General features: G+C 44.3%; 4 protein-coding genes across 6 annotated transcripts; 2 read left to right on the plus strand and 2 right to left on the minus strand.

The window, feature by feature from the left end:
* Positions 1–148: 148 nt before the first annotated feature.
* On the plus strand, positions 149–4,480 carry aicda (activation-induced cytidine deaminase). Its single transcript, XM_037453454.2, has 4 exons — positions 149–3,075; positions 3,180–3,462; positions 3,648–3,763; positions 3,834–4,480. The coding sequence occupies exons 1-4, from the start codon at positions 2,881–2,883 to the stop codon at positions 3,882–3,884; spliced, it is 645 nt and encodes a 214-aa protein (XP_037309351.2). The 5' UTR covers positions 149–2,880; the 3' UTR covers positions 3,885–4,480.
* Positions 4,481–4,640: 160 nt separating this feature from the next.
* On the plus strand, positions 4,641–9,613 carry necap1 (NECAP endocytosis associated 1). 3 transcript variants are annotated; one of them, XM_037453430.2, is made up of 7 exons: positions 4,641–4,828; positions 5,730–5,830; positions 6,152–6,256; positions 6,433–6,514; positions 6,614–6,722; positions 6,879–7,026; positions 7,890–9,613. In XM_037453430.2, the coding sequence occupies exons 1-7, from the start codon at positions 4,641–4,643 to the stop codon at positions 7,994–7,996; spliced, it is 840 nt and encodes a 279-aa protein (XP_037309327.2). In that variant the 3' UTR covers positions 7,997–9,613. The 3 variants fall into 3 exon arrangements, with proteins under 3 accessions (XP_037309327.2, XP_037309326.2, XP_037309329.2); XM_037453429.2 differs by having other exon boundaries at positions 7,878–9,609; XM_037453432.2 differs by lacking the exon at positions 7,890–9,613 and having other exon boundaries at positions 6,826–6,967.
* Positions 9,614–9,642: 29 nt separating this feature from the next.
* On the minus strand, positions 9,643–12,409 carry mfap5 (microfibril associated protein 5). The gene is made up of 7 exons (XM_037453479.2): positions 12,280–12,409; positions 11,139–11,215; positions 11,012–11,044; positions 10,836–10,871; positions 10,659–10,746; positions 10,183–10,256; positions 9,643–10,100 (listed from the first exon to the last, which is right to left on the minus strand). The coding sequence occupies exons 2-7, from the start codon at positions 11,179–11,181 to the stop codon at positions 9,988–9,990; spliced, it is 387 nt and encodes a 128-aa protein (XP_037309376.1). The 5' UTR covers positions 11,182–11,215; positions 12,280–12,409; the 3' UTR covers positions 9,643–9,987.
* Positions 12,410–16,147: 3,738 nt separating this feature from the next.
* On the minus strand, positions 16,148–21,015 carry sbk3 (SH3 domain binding kinase family, member 3). The gene is made up of 4 exons (XM_037452746.2): positions 20,690–21,015; positions 18,776–18,923; positions 18,167–18,369; positions 16,148–18,035 (listed from the first exon to the last, which is right to left on the minus strand). Exons 1-4 carry the CDS (start codon positions 20,756–20,758, stop codon positions 17,262–17,264), a joined length of 1,194 nt encoding a protein of 397 aa, XP_037308643.2. The 5' UTR covers positions 20,759–21,015; the 3' UTR covers positions 16,148–17,261.
* Between the last annotated feature and the right edge of the window lie 1,122 nt (positions 21,016–22,137).

A 22,137-nucleotide genomic window follows, 5' to 3' on the forward strand; every position in this document is an offset into this window, starting at 1 on the left:
ATAAGTGAGTTTTTAACTATTTACATTATGGTATTTTAGGCCTTCACTTTGGGATGTGGTAACATCATTAAATGAACCAATTCATTAGAAATATAGATTCATTATAGGGAAAGTAACGCTTCAAATTAAACACATTTTAAAATGGATCAAAATAGCACACATTTGAATCTACTTGGATATAGGTGTTTCCAAACGAACTTGTATTGCAGATTGAAACCGCACATTCCATAACAGATACGCACAGGTAATCTATTGCAAGAATGTGTGTGGTTTGCAGGTGACTGGCAGCTTATGTGACTAAGTGGGGAAACGCACACAGCCCCGGTCTGAGGCTAACCTTAATATGGTGCCCAGCTCTCTCTCACATCCTGCATCTACTTCCTACAAACCTCAGCCGGTGTCCGTACAGCATCACTGTGCCACAGATCAACACCACAGGATGTTTGTACAGTTCTAATGTGTGTGAAAAGGAAGGGTTATCTCACCTGACGTGCAGACTGTGTGTTCACTGCAAGAACTGGGAAATGCACGGCTCTTTAATTAACTTTGATGAAAAAGCTGAGACACCCAATAACATACACAGTGTTACATGCATGAGAAAGCGTGTGGTCGGGTCATTTCACCTTGTAAAAAGCTGTACTTTACTTGTGCCACTTATTTGGTCATCATCGGGTTGTTTCTTGATGACTGTCAAAGACCAGACACCTGTTAGCTGGGCCTCTGTGCCCGCCTAATCTGCAGCTATTATTGTTGTCAGGAAACAGATGTGAGTTCACGCACTGGAAAGAAAGTCTGTTTGTGACTGTGGTCAAGTGCGTCTGCACGGTACGGCTGTGTGCAAGTGTTTGTGCGTGTGTGCAGGGTGTGGGCGGGTGGGTTTCGGAAAGTATGACTTGGCGTTTCCTACACCCCGTTTCTGCCCCTGACTATGGGTTAAATGCACAGCAGTGTCTGGCTATACTGTATTACTACACCACACACACACAAACACACACCGGTGAGGTGGTAGTGCACGTGAGAGTTCATGTGTGACTGTGCGATGACCTTGGTCAACTGTGGTCAAACCCAGTGAGGCGGGTGGGAAGTGGTTACGTATAATTTGGCATTTGATCGGCCTCTTGAAGTTGAGAAAGAGACATGCGCTCGAGATCAAATGTGCAGAGACATTAGGCGTAATGCACCGTCAGAGTAATGCAATATGATGTGAGGTTGCTCAGATGCTTGCAGACACACATCTAAATGTTGGGGCACCACATAGGATAAATTAGATAAATTAGTTCCAGATGCTGCAGAACATATAGACTGTCTTAATAACATTCTCATACAGATGGCTAACACACGGCACACTCGCAGACACACACACTCACACACACACACACACACACAGAGGAGCTCCAAAAACAGCCACCCTGGGAAACGGTGAATTCCCCAAACCGCGGAGTGCATGAGAGGGTGAGGGGAGTCATGGGAAAGCAGGATGCCTGCATGCAGAGCCACCGAGCGAGCAGACAGGGCCAGAGCTAAAACAGACAGAGCAGAGAAAAGACGGGAGCAGAAGAATACACATCCTCACTTGGCGAGAACAGACGACAGCATCTGCCGGTTCAAAGACTCCATCCAAAAACTGTTCCAGCGCACACGTAGGGTGAGGGAGGTCGATCGCAGTTCAGCGCCCGGCCTGACACAGTTTGGGAAATCCCAGATGAGAGGATGCAGTAGGTGTCGGGGCCTTCGAGGTCAGGAGACGCCTATGGCTCAGCCAAAGGCAGTGGGGGGAGAAGGAGGAGGAGGGGGGGGGGGGGCTAGCTAGGTGGAAAGGCTGAATAGCAGGACGGGACTGTGGATTAATGTGAGAGGGTCTTACCTGATGATCTGGGGAAAATGACAGTTGAAAGACTAGTGGAGTCTGAAGTGTTTGGAAAGTTCCAGTCAGTTGGCTCAGGTTACGAATCACGTCAAGCAGTCCTCCGCTCATGTGTGGTCACTCTGAGTGCCTACTAAAGTCGCTGTAGTCTAATCCGCCTCCCCAATAAAATGTCTTCATGGCCATGTCAAAAACAAGTTGTCATGAAATAGAGAAATTGAGTTCTTTATTTTTAGCCTTTTAGAGCAAAACAATTTTATCGATTTCAATTCATCTCTTTAGGGTCACGCCCCCTGAACTTTCTCTAAAAAAATATCTCTGTCCAACCAGACGCTGCCTCTGTATGCAGGATGTTTAATGTTTGGAGGTAAATGTTCTCGGTTCCCTTCCTATAACACACACACACACACACACACTTCAATCTTCAAATTTACCTCCATTGCTCCGCCGAGCGTGCCTGAGAGTGTTCGAAATGATTACAAAGCTAGACAGGTGAGAAAAAATGATTTTTTTCTTCTATTCATACACCGTATGTCTTTCTATTTGACTCCTTAAATTGCACACACATACTGTCTCATGAAGCAAATGCTTTCTTTGAAATTGAAAAAAAGGGAAACTATTTTTCCGTACTATATTTCCTTTGAGTGTTTCAGTATTAATGAATGATGAACAATTTTCCTAGTTTCGCTAAAAGTTGCGAAACCGAGAGGGAGAAAAAAAGCAGTGAATGTTATTCGTCTTTTGACGCCGTCTGACTTATGGTTAACCTCAGGTTTCACATGAGTTGATTGGGCTAACTGAGTAGGATTCAAACTTGAATTCATGAGTCACCTGACAAACACTTTGATTGTAATTTCATGAGTTTCTCTGACTTTCCTAGCATAATATTTTAAAAGAATATTTGTCACACTTTTTAAGAATTATTCCATTATTAGGAAATGTTGAATTGAAAATCTGAGTTTTTGTAAATGGATTAGGGCTTTGAATATCCTCCAGGTATACGCTGCCCTAACATCATGAGCATCATTCTCTCCCTTTGTCCCAGTGTGCTTTTGCCACGAAAAAAGTTCATCTATCATTACAAGAACATGCGCTGGGCAAGGGGCCGACACGAGACTTACCTCTGCTTTGTTGTGAAAAGGCGAGTGGGGCCGGATTCCTTGTCCTTCGACTTCGGACACCTCCGCAATCGCAATGGCTGCCATGTAGAGGTAAGTCATGCGGGTCAAGATGGGGACGCGTGTGAGAAGGGGCCTGCTGTGACAAGTGAAAGTAGGGAATAAGATTGCCTCCTTGTTCTCCTCTGTCTTCGTAGTTGTTGTTCCTGCGCTACCTCGGAGCCCTGTGCCCTGGTTTGTTGGGTTGTGAAGACACTGGAGGGAGGAGGCTGAGTTACTCCATCACCTGGTTCTGCTCATGGTCTCCCTGCGTAAACTGCTCCATCAGTTTGTCCCAGTTCCTCAGCCAGACGCCCAACCTCCGCCTCAGGATCTTCGTCTCCCGCCTTTACTTTTGTGACTTGGAGAACAGTCGTCAAAGAGACGGCCTGAGAATGCTGGAAAAAGCTGGCGTGAAAGTAACAGTCATGAGTTACAAAGGTAGAGGCACTAATTGTTCTACATGTGGCGGAGATTCAAAGAGAGAGGATGTGTAATTCTAGAGCCAGTAGCCAGCTACTGAATAGTTAAGCCAAATTCCACCTGAAATGAATTGTTTTACTTATCATGGCTTCTCTCTGGATGTCAACCATTGTATCACACGCAACTTGTCCTTCTCTCATCAGATTACTTCTATTGCTGGCAGACTTTTGTAGATCGCAAACAAAGCCAGTTTAAGGCCTGGAAAGAGCTTCACCAAAACTCTGTTCGCCTTTCCAGAAAACTCAACCGCATCCTGCAGGTAGAAGGTGTTCCATACCACCTGCTTTTTTCAATCAACGGTTGAATGACTTGTGTTTTCTTTCTTTTAGCCTTGTGAAACAGAAGATTTAAGGGACGCCTTCAAGCTGCTCGGACTGTGAAAAGTACCTCTGACCTCCTCTGATGTTGGCATTGACTCTTTTATTGAGTAGAAAGTAGAACATGTTGGCATTGGTCCATCACCAAAAGTGCTAAAACTGAGAATGATACAAACTGAGACAAAATAGATAAAGTTGTGGCAAGGCTTCGTGTGTCAGCTGCTGCTTGCTTATTCCGTTGCATAATGGATGATATGAAATAAAACAATAAGATAATTATTGTGTTTTGTGCCTTTGCTGGAAAAACGTATTTATGTATGTATATATATTTGAGTTTGGAAATTTTGGTCATCACCATCTTATTTCTTTGGGTAAGCTAAGCTAAGTACAATCAAACTCTGAATGAGACATCAAAATAGATGCAATTAACCTTTATGAACTGAAGACAGACAAAAACAACATGGTAGAAACCAGTGAATCCCCAAAGCGTACCTGGCTTTCGGTGACTATAATTATCTATGACCATCATGCTGTACTGAGAAAGACTTAAACTATTTAAAAAGGATTTCCGAGGTAATAAATTCTATCTGAATGCAAGTCTAAGCCCCACTTTCCAGACCCCGATATTGCCGCCTGGTTCAAATCGATGCAGCAGAGGTGTTGTACACTTCAGCATCTTGTACCATCAACCCTTTTGGTTACGCAATGTGACTGACAGGTGGATGGCGTTGTTGTTTTACAGTCTCGCGGGCTCAGTTGGACGAAACGCCCCTTTATTTATGGGCCTCACCGAAAAGCGCGGGTCGATGGCGCGTGCGCATGTACACACACGGTCACGCAGCCGTTAACGCCGCACGCGGACACGCCACTACGCCGTCACCACCGCCCGAGCGAGTAAAAGTCAAGATGGCGACCGAGGGTCAGTCTGAGTACGAGTCGGTCCTCTGTGTCAAACCCGAGGTCAGCGTTTACCGAATCCCGCCGAGAGCATCCAACCGGGCCATCAGGTGAGCGCGAGAGGGGGAGGGGAATGCGGGGGAGTCCGCATCCACGAGCCGCTCGAAGCCGTTGCCTCGAGCCACAGTACCAACCGAGCTCATCCTCTAATCTCGCAACAACAGCGGGGGGGTTACGGGAGGCGGCGGCGGGTTGTTTTTTGCTGTGTGTCTTACAAGGTCATCGTGGTAATATCGTGAGCAACGGTTGTGCTTTACACACCTGCGCCGCGTTAGAGGCTGACGGCGTGTTCGCGTGCGTGCTGCCGTCAGACGGCCCGGAGGATAAACACAACGCTTACGGCCGCTTAGATGGGGGTGGGGGGGGCTCCACAGCTACTACCAGCCTGGCAATGCCACCTTATTTCACGGATCTCACCGTCGTGGACGGCACCCTGTCGTATGCAGAGCGGTGTCCCCGTGGAGCCGTGGAGGCGTCTTGCTCAAGGGCACTTCAGTGGGGCGATGCTGAAATGATGTCAAGGGGCTCTAACGTGGTTGATCGGACTGTCCAATCAGACAGCTCGTGGTGCAGGAGAGCTGCCGTGTTTTTAAGAAAAAGGTTGACGTCGGCTTGTTTATCCCACATTTCATTGGCTGGTGCTCCAGCTGCATTGGAGTGGACACACAACCAAACAGTTGCACGATCCTGAATCCTCTGGGACACGTGATTGGTGACTATGTGTACAGTGAGTAAGGGCGATGATGCAATGCATCAGCCAGGGGCGGCCCAGGTCAAGTTATGTTTACATACAAAATAGCCCAAATTGAGCTGAAGTGTGTCCAAGCGTTGGACGACAGGTGCACCCAAAACACAAATGTCTTGCTTATTATCTAACTCCCGTCTGGCTGTCACCTCTTCACCTACATCACGCCGCATCTCCCTGACTGCCTGTGTGTGTTTGTGGGCCAGGGCTGCCGATTGGAAGCTGGATGCTCCCGACTGGACGGGACGCATGCGTGTGACGGCCCGGGGAAAAGCAGCCTTTGTGAAATTGGAAGACAAAATCTCTGGTGAGGAGGAAGCAGACGAAACATGTCATTGTTTACCGGCCGCGTCACTGTTGAAAATCATTTCAATGTGTTCGACATCCCCTTCTCTGTTACTCATCTATTCCAAGGGGACCCAGCCCACGTCCAAGCATGCAGTTTTTTTTTTTTTTCAAGCAAACAGGCCGATAATCTCTTTCTGTCTGTGAAAGTGCATTTCAGGTATTGGCAGGCTTTTTGTCCTCCGATTAAACTTCATATTTTACTTTTTTTTGTCCCTTTTGTCTCTACTGGACCATTTTGCCAAATCAATAATGCACATATTTCTTCTGTTCCAACCTACAGGGGAGCTGTTTGCCCAAGCCCCAGTGGAAGAGTACCCTGGCATCACAGTGGAAACCGTTAGTGACTCAAGCCGTTACTTTGTGCTCCGCATCCAGGATGACAACGGTGGGTAAACCCTTTGTTGCTAAGATATAAATATTTGGTAACGCCGTTGAAACTGGGTAATTGTAGCTTAGAGAGCATTGGAATAAATTCTCAGGTTTAGTGTGTTTTATTTATTTATTTAGTTCATTATATCGCGCACATCCTTCATCTCAACCCTTTGTCGTTTCCCCTCCCAGGCCGCAGTGCGTTCATAGGCATCGGGTTCGGGGACCGAGGCGATGCCTTTGACTTCAACGTTGCTCTCCAGGACCACTTCAAGTATGCAGCTGCTGGATAGTTTGTCCTAAATCATAAGACAACGTAGTCCTGGGTTTGTTTGCTGTGGGTGACTAAAGTATCTTTTAATCACCTCTCCAGGTGGGTGAAACAGGAAGATGAGTTTAAGAAGCAGGCGCAGACCCCAGACACCACCCCTAAACTGGACCTGGGCTTCAAAGAAGGACAGACTATCACTCTCAATATAGGGGTAACCTTATTCTCATTCTATTAGATTGTTGTATCGCTGGAATTTCAGTGGATCTTTTTTACAGTTTGACAGTTGAACCGTCCTTCTCTTTTGTCTTGACCAGAAATGTTTTTAATCCCACGCACACACTCAGCATGGTTTTTGTACCCATCGCAGCAATCAAAAAAGAGGGACAGGTCTCGCCCGCAGAGTTCAGGTGGATTTGGGCTTCTTCCACCTCCTCCTGGGGGCAAGTTAGCCCCGCCTCCTTCGTCCAGATCTACTAATCATAACACAGAGCCATCTGCGGGAGGAAGTGACACTGGTAGGTAACTAATAAAAGCACTGGAGTGTGGAAAGCCGGTGAGATCATACGGCCTGCGTCCCTAGGACATGATGATTACCAATGCAACATGTAAACATGTGGACCGTACTTAAACCCAGATTTGGGCAGTTTCATTCCGCAGAAATGTGTTTGCAAAAAACAAATTAATGTGACATTCTGATGGATTTCTTAGTAACCACAATTTAAGTGGATGATGACTAATTGTTGTTCCTGCTCAGCCTGCTTTAGTTTAGTGTGCTCCATAATTTCAGCAAAACAATAATCAGAACAAGTATTGTGAAGATGCTACCAAAACAAGCTCAGATTCCGCTTGTTTTATAATATTTTTTTTCCTATCTGCTTGTAAGGGTTTTACATTTCTTTAAATGTTTCTAGAACTGTTATGATTTGGGCAGTTTTTCTATTGTTAGTAAAGTATTAAATTGCGATTCAGCTTAAATCTGATCTGGCAACAGTGTTTTGCTATTTCTCCACTTATGACTTTGAGGGCGTAGAATTACTCAAGTGACATATCTTCATCTTTGATTCCTTCTTTGTGTTTGATAATGGCCAAGGTCTCAGAGGTCCTAATATCATGACCTCAGCATATAATAGTCATACTATCTGTGCGTTTGGAGAGCATCAGGTGAACTAGGATGGTGCTGCATATCTATTTGTCTCATCTTTTTAGCAAAATCTTATTTTCAGACTTCATGCTGGGTGGAATTACTTTCTATCATCAAGATAGAAAGTGTCTTTTTTTTTTTTAACAAACCATCAAATCAGACATCTATATCTCTGTTGCTATTTGAGAGATGCATCATGTTTCTGTTTTATTCTCTAACCACCAGGTTTTTTGCTAGATCTGGACGCCAGTAACTCAAACTCTGCTGACTGGGAGGCGTCAAACCCCGCCACCGCAGCCAGCTCCGACCTGTGGGGAGACTTTGACTCCGTATCCCCCAAGTGAGAAGGGGTACTTTATGTTTTTCTCCTTCTTATCTCTCTTTCTCTCTCTCTGTAAAGGTATGCAGCACTTTTGGCATTTTGTTTCCCCATTACGGGGTCCTGTTTCTCTCCCTGCCAAGCAGGGTAACCCCCTGTAGTAGTTTGTTCTATTTTAGTTCAGACCCTCATGGCTTTTGGTCTGAGCCAGAGATAAACCCAGACCTCAGTCTTAATTTAGGCCAACATGCTCTCCACCCCACTCCATCTGTATACTATCTTTTTTTGTTTCCATTTTCCAGTTTGAATTTGGATTTTGTCCTTTTTTTTTCTTCTTGTCAATATTTTGTTTGCCAATTTGTATCGTACAGTATACATAAAAAATACAGACAAGGGAGACATAATGTGAAACATCTGATGGTAACGTCTAATTAAATCTGAATGAGTTTACTGTACAGAGAATATTTATTTTAATGTATATTTTGTCAGTAGTTTGCAATCATTGGTGTTGTCCCCTGCGTTCTGTAGCTTATTCTATCTCCAAGCCCCGAGCATTGGGACTGACTATATGCACTAACTGTCTACTCTGTCTTTGTAGCTAGTGATGCATAAAGTCTACATTTAACGCCGGGACTATTTAAATAGACTCACAGTGCTGTTCAAAAGTTTGGAGTCGACTGTCGTTTTTCTTCTCTCATTCTGCAGATGTTCATACAAAATAACACCTACTTGTACAGAGGGCACTCTCAAACCTATAAGCATGAATTTAACTGTAACAAACAGGCTTTTTTTCGACAGCTGATCTCAAACCTTGGAACAGCAGTGCAGGCACGAGGATTTTACTTGAAAGAAGCTGATTTACAGATTAGTTGTGCTCTCTAGCGCTCCCTAGTGGCTCTACAGCATCATTTTGAGGGCAGATATTAAATTGAGCTGCAGCTGTCAAAAGTATTTTTCACTGGGGACAGGTGCTTGGCAGTGTGTGCATTGTTTTCACTTTAAAGCATTACATAAATACCCGAAAGTAGGAATGTTTGATGCAATGGATGTGTGCGAAACAAAGCGGCATCGATCGCTTTGCCTCGAGGGGAAACGGAAGATTTAGTCCTTGTTATTTCATCTGTACTCAGCCCAGCTGTTACAGCTGCGACTGGTGAGTCATGAAGGTCACGACCTCTCTCCTCCTCACTGAATAGGTCTGTGTTTCTGCACCGTCCCGTCTGGGGAGAGCTTCATCTCCTTAATCCTTGATTAGAAGGTGGTCAGGTCGGAGACCTCAAACACAGCATGTTTTACTGTACAAAAAAGAGTCTGTGAATGTCATTGCTGGTATTTTGATGCAGACGAACGCAACCTGGGACCAAGCTAGCCTGTGTGACGCCATGTGGCGAGATGGATTAAGTTGCAGTGATATCCCATGTTATGTTGATGACGATGACGATGGATATTGATTGGAGCACACATAGATTGTGTGAGTTTAAAGCTCTAAACAATGTTTGTTAGTGTTTGTTCACTGTTTGAATTAAATGCATCTCTCCCAAATGTGACTTGTTATTCAAACTGTACATGTGTATGTAAATGTATATGCAAAGAAAAACTTTCTTTCACTCAGTGACCATAACTTTAATTTGTTTTTCTCCTGAATAAACAGAGCAAAACAATAAAGAAATAACCCATAATCAAATGTAGTTATGTGTGTTTTTGTATACATTAGATCTCACGTGGTTTGTCAATGAGTACACACATGACTCAGTGCTGCTAATGGTTACTACAGTACCTTAAATGGGCTTCCAACCATGGAGGACGTGACGCGTTTCCAAAAACACACAAATGAAATGAGTACTCAGATATGACTCAACACACATGTGGCTACGTGTGAAAGAAAATAAGCCCCCCCGGCTGTTGAGTGGTGGATTTAGTGTGTTATGGGCTGTTTTTATGACGACGTCCCTGGTTTGTGTGTCTTGAGAGAGGCTGCGTCCTCACAGGTGGTCACATCGCCATCCGGGCGCCCCCTCAGGCCTCGTCTGCCCAGGTTTTGGGGTTGCCCCGGCGATTGAGACATCGTTTCCTATTAGAAGACCTCTCAATGCGCCTGGGCCACCCAGACAGCTCTCTGCACAGTTCGGCTGTAATGTGAAAATCAGAAGTCCTTTCTGTAAAGCCATGATCACGTATCCACACGCCTCTTTTTAACTCGCAGTGTTTTACCTTTGAGATACTCGTCCTGCTGGCACACCGTCCTCACACAGATCTCGTTGTTGATCACGTAAACACGAGAAAGGCTGCATCACAAACACGAGATGATATTGTAGTAAGAGAGCTGTAGTAATTGAGATCAACCCCATCTAATGATAACAGCAATATCATCAAAAATAGCAAAGAGTACTTTTACCAGTCTTGTTTTGGTGATAATGCTTATAAGCTTGGACATAAAGGTTCTGAGAACACTTCATCAGTACTACATAACTTTCTTCCCTTGGTTTATTTTAACATCGTTATGTTACTACTTTTACTTTAGTAAATGGTCTGAGTTCTTTTTCCACTTCTGTTGTCCACACTACTTCATGTGTGTTTAGGAAACACTCATGGATGCAAGAACACAACACATTCACTGCTGCGTAATTCTGCAGCTAAGCTAAACTGCTAAATTAGAGCTGGCGTTTTGTAGAAAGGTTGCAAACCACCTGTAGAGGCAAAGAGCACCGATACATCTCTTGATGGGCCGGTGAACCGAGTACATCCTGGTGCAAGGGTACATCTCCTCCCTGCAGCCTGCACAGACAGGAAGGACAAGGCATATTCAGAATGGGCTCAAGTTCACGTGGCAATTCAGAGCTCATCTCCAATCTGCTGTCACTCACTGGCTGGTAAGGGGCCTCCAGGAGCAGCAGGGCTGACTAAAGAAAACAAGGAGACAAAACAAGATCAGATCAGGAAAATACCGGCGACGCATTGCAATGACTCACAGAGCGACGGATGTCGTGCAACTAAACCCGTTCCGATCCAAAAGCGGGACTCATGAGGAGAAGAGCTTTACCGGTCGGCTGGTCCTGGGCTACAGCTGTGAGCGCTGTGGACCAGAAACCACACGAGGGGAGTGTTTCTCAGCATAAAAACAAACACACGAAACAAGATGAATTGCGTGTCCTGTTTGGCAACGTTACCGTGGAGACTGCAGAGGAGCAGGACCACTGGAAAGCCGCCCATTCCTTCCACTTGTAGGAGTTCAAGCTTTACGAGGCTGGAGGAAACCGAAGAGGAAAAGAGCCGCGATGATTTCACAAAGTGGAACTGCTCAAAATCCTCCCTCCAGATTGTGTTGCTGTTTGTGTTTCCTTTAATATCATTGCATATAAAGTAACCTTTGCCCTAAGGTTTTAGAGTAGAACTGTGTTTTTGGACAAGTTGCCATCGTTTTGGAGGAGTGTCTGATGAAATCTTTGAATAATCTGTCCAAGAGTTTGTTTCTGCAGACTGTTGGACTGCTTGTAAAAGGCTGGATTAATGAGCAGTGGAGCTCCAATAAGACAGAGTTTTAAACACTTTCTCACTGTGTTTTTCTCCCTGCCTTTACTCCTTCACTTGGTCTTCCTCCTTCCCTCTCCCGCCCTGCATCATTCCTCCAGTGATGTGTCAGTGTGATTTTGGAGTCCAAGAGGTGAGTTCTCTCAAAAGAATGTGTTTTTTTTGTGCCCTATTTAAGCCCCTGCCCCTCCTCTGATGCATTTGCACATTTCTTTGCAGCTTCCTTTTCATAGAGCGTACTGGTGCTCGATCGTCACAAAGCCTTCCCCATTTTTACACAAGTTGTGCCTTTCCCTGCTCATAATAATATATCATTCTAGAGTCACACATTTGCAATTACTCAATCGAAAACTCTGGATGGTCTTGTTTGACTCAGTGCATCCCTCTGTGGATTCGTTTGTGAGAATGTCACAGTGTTCACTGCTTAAACTTACTGAACCCTGCATGCAAACGCGAATCGTGTGACAATACAGTTTGGATCTACATCTAACATGTTTTGAAACTGCTTATTTGATGAAACTTGTACTTTCTTGTTACTTGTTCTTCTGAGTTTGTATCTCTATGGTGGAAATGCACTTATTGTAAGTCGCTTTGGATAAAAGCGTCAGCTAAATGACATGTTATGTAATATAAATGCAATCTTAATTTTTACCTGTTATAAATAGGAAATATCCTTTCGTTGGTATCTTTGGATGTGAGACATCCTGCATGTGATGATGTCTATTTCCTACAGTATGAATTGAAAACAGGTAGAAAGAAGGATAAATAACTTATACTCACAATTAATGTTGTCGTCCAAGAGCGCTTTAGTTTAATGAATCTTTTGTCTTTTCTTCTGTCCCTTCTTTCCCTCTACTCCTTCCTCCTCCTCCTCCTCCTCCTCCTCCTCCTCGTCATCCCACCGTCACCATTTTTTTGTTTTTTTACTTTTTTGTCCTGGACCAATCTGGTAAAAACAAAATATAGCATGCAGCTACGATCTAATGAGTATTTCCTTTTTGGTTCACACACACTCCTTTATATTGCTGTTCTTTAGCAGATGCGATTTTTTTAAACAGATATCCATACTCACAGTACACAACAATTTAACACTGTCTCACGCTCCTGTTACACAGTCAGAGATTTGCCTCAAATGTTTTACTTGCGTTTCTCCTGCAACCTTCTTGGATTTGTTTGGAGAAAATGAAACAATGGAGCAATTGAAAGATACAAATGCACCCGTAGCATCTCCAGTTGTGTTTTTGCATTACTTAGTTAAACCAGCAGGCCGAGCAGTGCACATACGGTAGAATATGGTGTTTGGACTGGACATACAGTCGTATGCAGGGATCAGGCAAGAACTTAGACTGAATTGCTTGAATAGCTAATGCCATTGAGTGAGTGACGGCCTAAAGGACCAGACACCTTGACCCAATCAGCAGCAGTCCCATGTTTTAAATACATCGCCTCCATATATGACTCGGATTCTCCATGGCAACCGGTTTGTTTGGTTTTATTTATTTGAGGAGAAGATGAAAGTGAAGATCAAGGTTTATTTTCCATGTGTCTCAGAGGCTCTTTGTGTTGAAGAGAGGCTTTTCATTGACGACTAATATAAATATTGCTACACATTCCGTGGAAGTCACAACTCTCACTGGCTCTCACCCTACGGTACTCCATGTCGGTTCGGGGGGGGGGGACTCTCGTCGTCCCCTACGCTCAGCGGGGTGAGTTCCTTTGGGGGTGGCCCTAACAAGGTCGACTGGGCGAGGCCGATGACAGCTTGACAGATGTAAGCATAAGAGAGGAGGAGGGGTGCCAAGAGGGAGGATCAGTCCGTTGAACACATCAAACTGTCCCTCTTCCCTTCACGCTGCTCGGGTTGTAGGGGGATCTGAAGTGAATAGTTAAGGAAAACATGCCAGATAGTAAACACATGATAATCTTTAGACTTGTTTATTAGTCGGACGGCATTTCAGGAGGCATGCCAGCTCTGCAATACTCCACCACCGACCTTCTTTTCACCCCAACACTCCTCCCTCACCCTTCTTCTCTCTTACTGTCCAGCCGGTAGCTGTACTGCTCCGATTCCTATGATTGACAACGAACACACACACACACACACACACACACACACACACACACACACACACACACACAAACTGCAGCAAGTGCACTCTCCCGTTAATACCTGAGGATTCTCTGTAAATGCCAACCCATAACCTGCTACCAACTGCATCCGGTGTTGCTCCATCAGTGCTTCTCGCTCTGCGGAGGTGACGATGTGAGGCTGAGTCCGTATCGTCCCTTTCGATCCTGTTTAAGCAATTAAGGCCGTTGCACCTCAACAAGCAGTCGGGTGACGGAGAAAGCTGGAGGTGTAGGAGGTGAACCAGGCTCTGATGACCCAAGCGTCCTGCATCACCGCGGGGATACATTTCACACATGCAGCCATATGAACTCTTTATTTGCTGCACACTCCCCATTAATCTGGCTCTCATATCGGTGTCTGTTTTAGCAGCTACCGCTCTGAGGACATGTGACATCTTTTATCAGCTATCTGTCTGAATATCTGTTTCAACTAACAGCCTTTTCCAGCTGCTGGATCCTTCGTTCATGCCTCCTGTTTTAAACTGTGTTGCTTAAGAAAGAAACACATATGTTAAATAGCTCAAAAGTCTCCTTTAAAGAGGTAAGCAAAAAAGCTCACCTTTATATCAAATATAGAATATTAATTTTGAAGATAATATATAGGCAGGGAATGTGACACCATGCCTTCACGGAGTGCAAACTTTGTGCCAAAGTGAACTTCATCCGATACTGGTAGTGTGAAATCTGAATTTTGCTGACATTGCAAATCTAAATCTAACCCCCTCGGGTTGCCACATTTGTGAGTTTGTTTTTCCTCTTCCCAAATGTCAAATAGTCTGCTTTTACAAACATCCCTGAAGGTAAAACAGACTGCATCTCTCTGACATGGCGGGTGGGTTCTAGTGGGGACTTCCCCGTATAGCTGTCCTTGTTTCTCCTGTTCTCATCATCCCTGCAATCCGTCCTCGTGGACCTCGAGCAGATTTACACCTCGACCAGCATCGTCTTGTCGGCACCCTATTGTCTCTGTGGTCGGCACCATGTGTTTCCATTTGTCAGGCTTGTGGTCATGTGTCCTCTGTTTCCTGGTAAACAGCGCGTCGCAGAGAGCGGTTGCCAAAGCAGTTAGCGTTAATGTAAGCCCACTCCACATACTCGGTTGTTGCTGCAGGAGAGAAGGGAGCGAACGACAGCTAGACATCTGTCGCAGCTGGACCAAGTAGATGTGAAGAAGCGTGGACGTCAGGGGAAGGCCTTAGTGGAGAAATACGTGAGGAGCAAGAGGCCCAGGGAAGGAAAGAGGGAAGAGACGAGGCAGGACGGGTCGCGGTGTTCCATCAGATTGTGATTGTGCCGTTACGGGCCTGCGGGCGCCAATGGCGGCCTGACGTTTGCATTCGTAGGTCTGTGAAGTGCAGATAGTCAGAGGGAGGTGATGATGTGCATGGTGTGTAAATAGATGGGCCTGAGATCTATTTTTAAATCCATCTGGAGTGGCCCTTGGCACAGGCCCTACTGACATACACACACAACCACATTGCACATTAGCAGCTTGCTTCCAACAGGGATTCACTCCAACTTCAAACTGAGACATTGTGTACTCTAATTTGAAATGCAAGTTCATTTTATATGCTGCATTTTATTATTGCAGTGGTAGTAAATACACCTACCTCTATTGGAAACTAGTTGTATTTTCTTTGCATCTCCAGTGTTAGCTAGTTACTGACCCCAAAGCATAATTGTCGTGGCAGAAGTGTGCAAAAGTGGCTGTAAGTCTATATAACAAGAAAATCAATCATGTATCCAAGTACAGCACAGTGATGCTCTATAATAAAGGTAAATTTTTGCTTGTGCATTTCTTCTTTAATGTTTGCAGTACTTTCTATTGATGTTTTGATTTTTCTGAATTGTGGCTAAACTGCCAGAAAAATTCCTTGCATGTAAAAACCTACATGGAAATAAGCCTGTTTTTCTGACTCGTTAATTCTGATGTCTGGTCTTTATTTTGTAGGTAGTACTATGTCCTGGTTATGCGTCACACAAACTTGGAAGAAGATCACGCCAGTATCACTATCGGCTTGTATTGTTCAGTCCAATTTTAGATGTGCTTCGTCTGCAGCACCTGTTGCTTCACCACATCGAACATGACGCTTCTTTCCATATGTACACTTTCTAGAGTCTCTTTAAGGCTTCAATGGTGTGTTTAAATTATTTACAATATGATTTTAAATAGTGTTGCCTGGTCTATAATTCAGATTGTTGTATTACTAAATTATTATTATCATTACATTATTACATAGTTATTTATGAGGTTTGCTAAGTTTATTTGCATCAGAACCTGACAGGGAAAAAAGCCTAATATCAATCTTATAACAACAGTTATCTTGTTATCTTGCACTAATTATATACAATTTTATGCAATTGTGTATGAACCATGAAGTATTCTAAAATGCTAAATATCTTAATTGTGTAATATGCAACGTATCTGCAATTATTACGCAATCCATTTAATGTACTTGATACAACACCCAGTGTAACTCATGAACTGATTCTCATGAGAAATGAAATACAAATAGTTTATTTTGTAACAATGGCAATACAGATAATTAAAGGCACTGTTTTAGTTTCAACCATTCCTTGCATTTTCCATTGACTCGCATATTCATATACACGGCACAATAGACAATTACAACGAAAGTGGTAATTTTGATAAGGATATTGATACAAAAAGTAGTGCTGGACAGTTACAATTTTGAATCCCAAATAATTACATAATTTTCTGTAATTAATGTTGTAAATCGCATTGTTATTTGCAAGATTCAACAATGAATTCAAAAATATTGCGCAGTTGTATTTTTTAAGTACTGCTATATATTAACAAAAGTGCAAAAAACTAAACACTAAACAAATAAGGTGCTTTTTTACAGCAGCATTCCCTTTTTACAGTAGCAGTTCTAATATTTCTCATCTCAACTTCACTGTAATCAAATCAAATATAAAACCCTAGCTATTTGCCACTGCCAGGACATTAACGTTTTATCTAGTTTGTTATAGAAAAACAAGTTACCCTCCGAGTCCAGAGCCCCAATCATAACATTATGACAGGCAAGTTAACATTCATGAACCTGAACAGGTAGCAGCAGCAGCATGTTTCTTTGCTCAGGGAGCAGCAAGTGTCCCTGTTAGGTGGTCCAGCACTAAGTAACAGCTGGGATTCTCTGTGCAGGAGACTTTTTAGTCTGGGAAGTCCACGTACTGGATTTCATATGGAGAATCTCAGTCCAGAAAAAGGAAAAAGAAACACACCTTTGGTGATGCAGGCTAAAGATAACTTTCAGTTCTGTCGACCCGCCGTCTGGGAGAGCTTTAAAAGGAAACTGTTCATCAAAGAGTTCGGTACCCGTCTCCATCTTTTCTGTTTGGGTTCAGGTGAGCGCAGCATCCGTCTTAGTTCCGCCCCCAAATGCTCTCATTTGTAGAGACGCGTGAAACTGATCAACATCAACATGAGCAACAGACTTTCAGAATACTAATAATGAATTTAAAAATCTGCATTAATACTGTATAAAATAATTGTCGTTAACATGTTAACTTGCCCGCTCCTAACCAAAAGATATGAAAATATTCCACCTTGTAGAATATATCTTTTTATTGGATCTAAATATTTACCCATAAAAAAACAGATCCACATCTTATCTCTCCCCTCTTCCTTCCCTCACCAGCTCTTCTTCTACCCCTCCCTCTCTTATTTTTCTGGCCTCCTTCTCTGCCTCGTCGGCCTTCCTCTTCTCCTCGATCTCGGTTTCAATCAGCCACGGCCCTCCCAGGTAGCTCAGGATCTCCTCGGGGCTCCCTCTGTGTTTGGGCTCAGGATGGAGCAGCTCCTTCAAAAGAGTCATCACCAGCGGGCTGAGGCCCTCAAACTGTGAAGGAGGAGGGTTTTCCCTTTGGTTCTCCTTCATGACGGCGTAGCTGTCTATTTCCTCCTGACCCCTCCACTCCCCATCTTTCACCTTCTCCTCCTTTACAGCTTCTCGGTCGAACCACTCCTTGAATCTCCGATAGCCGCGGTCGTCGTGGGTGCTCTCCTCCCAGGGGAAGCAGCCGGTTAGGAGGCAATAGACGAGCACGCCGAGGGCCCAGCTGTCAATACACGGCTCCACCGTTATCCAAGTGTCCTCCGGCTCCTCCTCGCTCCCATCCCAGTCCTTCTCCTTCTGAGCAACCTTGACGGGTTCCACCTCGGGGGTGCAAAAGGGAGACTCGTACCAGACGCCACGAACAGTGGCGCCGATGGCCCGGGAGAGGCCAAAGTCCCCCAGTTTGACCCAACGACAGGAACTGTCGCACAGGAAGATGTTCTCCGGCTTGATGTCGCGGTGGACAAAGCCCAGGGTGTGGAGATGTGTGACGGCACCGCTCAGCTGGGACATCAGCCTCTGGACACACTCTTCGTCCACCCCCACCTGAAGGAGACAGAAAGAGTCTGGGTGAGTTGCGTCGTGGGATCATTTAGTCGGAAAAAAGGATGTTAGGCTGGCCCACGACACGCAGGGAATTAACAGCACGCCTGATGCCAAAAACCCACTTAACTGACCTCTGACACAATTACGCTGTAGAGGTCGCCGTATAGACCAGCTTGCTGGGCAAAGACGTAGTAGGACGGCGTGGAAAAGAAGATGCCAATGGCCCTTGTCAGAGACGGATGGGTGCAGTAGGAAAGTGAGAGATTGTATTCACGCAGGAAAGAGGTGAGCGAGGTGGACTGACGAGGGAAGAACTTCAGAGCCATCGGGGTTCCTGAAGGAGACGAAGCGAATAAAAACAGCGTACGTCAAACATTAATCAAAACTTATAAGCGACTTTGGTTAAGAAGCTGTCACCAGTGATGGTATGTGAATGTTTTCCATCATTGACACTGTGAACAAATATATCTTCCCCTTTGGGGCGACTATGTTACAGAGCTAAGCCACAGGTGCAGCAACTCCATCTCAGAGAACGTCCCAAAGTGCAAAAGTAAACGCTATCAAAAGACAGATCACTCCTCACGTTACCCCACATGGCATTTGTAGTCTAAAGAAACTTGAGGGTAACGTGCCGCATTGGAGATTTAACATTTCAGGGTTGGCAATGACCACTTCAAACTATCTTGCAGGCCGACTGAAATGAGATGGGCTTGACCTTTGAACTTGAATTTTGCACCAACCTCTCTTTCTGTGTACGGCTAACATGACCTTTCCGTAGGATCCCTCTCCCAGGAGCTTCACCACCTGGAAGTGATCGGATACCTTCAGATTGGGCATCGACTGCGCCGACAGAAAGCAGCGCTCGTCCAGTTCTAGAGCTGCTGCAGCCTGAACACACACACACACACACACACACAAGTCCATGTTAACGATACTGATACTGATGGTTGGTTTAGGGACGCTAATGAGAAAGAACATCCACTGCTGGACAGAAATGAGTCTGAATCGGTCACCTGAAGCCAACTGTAAATCTCAAACGTGCTTACGTACTCTTAATACTGTAGGAGTTAAATATCCATCCACACGGCCTCCCAGCAGGGATTAGTGGAGCTTTTATATTGTTATGTTTTCACTTTCTGCAAATCTGGCATGATCTGCATTGTCCAATAGGCGGGATGAACCTCAGGCGTCATCAAACTGAGGGCTTATCGGGGCGATCAGAACATTTGGTGCTGTCAATCAGTTTCCACCATCATTCACGTTGGTGATGACTTTCTTTAAAGTAGATCCCCCAACACACGCCCACGCCGCTCGACACAACGATACAACAATAACACCTTTTTATTCTTGACCTTCCACTTATTACGTAACTGAGCTTGGCGGTCAAACTATATTCATATTGATTAAAATCCCCCTTATTTTCTGTCTCTGAAAACAAATGTCACAGGTTGTTATTGCAGTAATATCAACGAGTTTTTTAATCCTCAATAAATCTCTGATGGTGATAAGAGATTAAATGGCGCACTATGACTCATATTTATTTTGAGTTAATTGATGACAGCAGCTTCAAAACTGGATCTCAGTTGTGATTTACTGCTCTACAAACAAATGGATCTGATGTACAGCCAAAAATAAGACCGCAGGTCTGAAAGTCCTGCTTGGCGCAGATGTTAAAATACATCTTTATTTTAAACAGAGCCAATGAAGGGCCGCTTCAGGATCAATGATGTATGAATTGTTGGACTGTAGCTCTATCTGTGCAACAATAAGACATTGAGAGAAAACTGTGCAAACATTGCTTCTCTGATGCTAAAAGTAATCAACTTCAATGTGCTTTGATATAACTGGTAACACGAAAGAAATAGAAAAATATTTTTAACTCTGTTTTGAGTTCTTTTTAGGTTGCATAGACAACAAAAACGTTGGCAGCGGAGATCTTAGATCTCAGACGTCCTCCAAAAATGCTTCTTTAAATATGTATAAAAATAAAAAAATGTGTTATAGGCATAAAATTGTGCAGAAGTTAAACTGAAGTGATACAATATATCTTCATTTCCGTTCATCTCAAAACGCAGTGTTAAATTCCTGAATTCAAATCTTAATTGGGTTTCGTTCACAGAGTTGTTAACACTTGTCAGAGTTATCGTGTTATTTGATTCTTCATCAGCGCTTCATTCCACTCATGCCACAAATAAAATGAACATAGTGTGCTACAGTCGGAGGCTCTGATACATTAACCCTCACAGAAGCGTCTAAAACATTTTGCTGCACCACGCGCGCCCCGATTGTGTGGCTGTGAGCTGAGGTGATTATTAATCAAACCCTATCAGTTAATGGCCCTTAGTATAAAGTGACAAAGTGATCTGAGATCTCTGCATGAGCTAAAGCCATTAACAAATTTGAAGTCCAATACGAGGGCTCATGATCACCAGCCTGAAAATCCTCTTAACAACATTGTCTATCAAACCGTCTCAGCACCACGGTGGATTTGCAATAAAGCTCCTGCGTCTCATCATGTAGCCCAAACACAAACACACTTTGATGTGATAGGATTTTCTTTTTTTTGTAGCACTATTTCACTAACATGTCATTTAGGTGAAACAGAACATTTTGTGGCTGGATTTACACTCATAGGAATAAAGTGCAATACTTACAGCCATTTTCGGTTCACTTGGTTGATATCGGTTTACTTTTTCTGGACTCTTTTCGTCATCTGAAGACATGAACTCCTGACAAACTCTCACAGCAGCTCTGTGCCGAAGCTCAACTTGAATTGAAGCTGATATTTTCCCCTTTGCTTTGTGGGTCCTTTCAGGAGCACGGCAGCTTTATAGAGGTAGGCGCATGGATGTTTGCAGGAGACCTGGTTATTGACTGTGTGCTTCCTCCCCGTGAGACGCACCAACTGGACCCCCTCCCTCGCTTTTCCTTCCCTTGTGCCAGCTCCCTCTATCTCGGCTACTCTCCTGTTATGCAAACAAGCGTGAACTACAAGGCATTTCGATCCTCTCCCTCTCTGCTAACCCACGGCTATTCTTCCTCCTCTTTCCCTTGGCTGTCACTCACTTTCTGCATATCCATATACACCCCCCTCCTCCTCTTTCCATGTCTCCCTCTTTCTCACCCACTCGGGCCAACCTAAGTCAGGAATTCCCCACAGAGTGTAGGATCTTTAATTTTAATCAACAGGTATGCTGGAACGTTTGGAATAGGCCAAAAGGCTGTGACTGTGATCCCTCCATGTTACCGGGATTACTGGATACAGTTAAGCATCACACTTTATTGTCTAATCTCACTGTTATTTCTTCCCGGTCTAACTCTGCAGGAGGAAGTTAATTTAAGTCCCCAAATAACCACCTCATTCTTTTGAGTTGAATATGTCGAGCATCTTTAATGTTTTTATATGCAATATATTTTATCTCCAGACAACAATCTTACCCACCTTGCTTAATCTCCTTCCAAGCGCATGTTATTGCCTACAATCACACACTGTCTTACTCAACAGCTGAATCCATGCCTGCAAAAAACACCTTGGTCCTGTGTTATGTCGTCTACATGCCAGCTGTGTTTCCTACAGCTGCAGGTTGGGCCAACTCTAATAGCCTCAACACCCTCCTCGTCTTTCTGTCCACTCAGATAGATTTCCCTTGGTACTACATACTACAGGACTATTCTTTCCACTTGTTCGATGGCCAATGTTTGTCGTGTAACACAAACAGTGGCTGCCATCACAACCGTGTGTCCCCTCTCAAGTTACCACCTCTGCAGTGGCCATGTGGCCGGGCCGGGACCAGCATGCACTTCCATGTTTGCGGTCGCACCGTAGGGTCCGTCAGGCCCCTGCTGTGACAACCTCTCCCCCCCACCAGAACTCCACTTTCACTAAAGTCAGGAGAGTGTAGCTTTCATTCACAAATGCAGGGTGGGAAAAATCACACACACATTAGTTGCTTGAGATGCACACAAGCAGATGCTGTAAGATTCAGTCTTTAATAAAAGCACACACTCAGGACGGCTTTGTTGACAGCTACTGTCAGGTGTCATCATGTGCGCTTTTCGATATTTGGTTACACGATCCAATTTTGGAGTGCTTTTACTAAAA

This window comes from Pungitius pungitius, chromosome 11 (assembly GCF_949316345.1).
Source record: "Pungitius pungitius chromosome 11, fPunPun2.1, whole genome shotgun sequence".
NCBI lineage: Eukaryota > Metazoa > Chordata > Actinopteri > Perciformes > Gasterosteidae > Pungitius > Pungitius pungitius.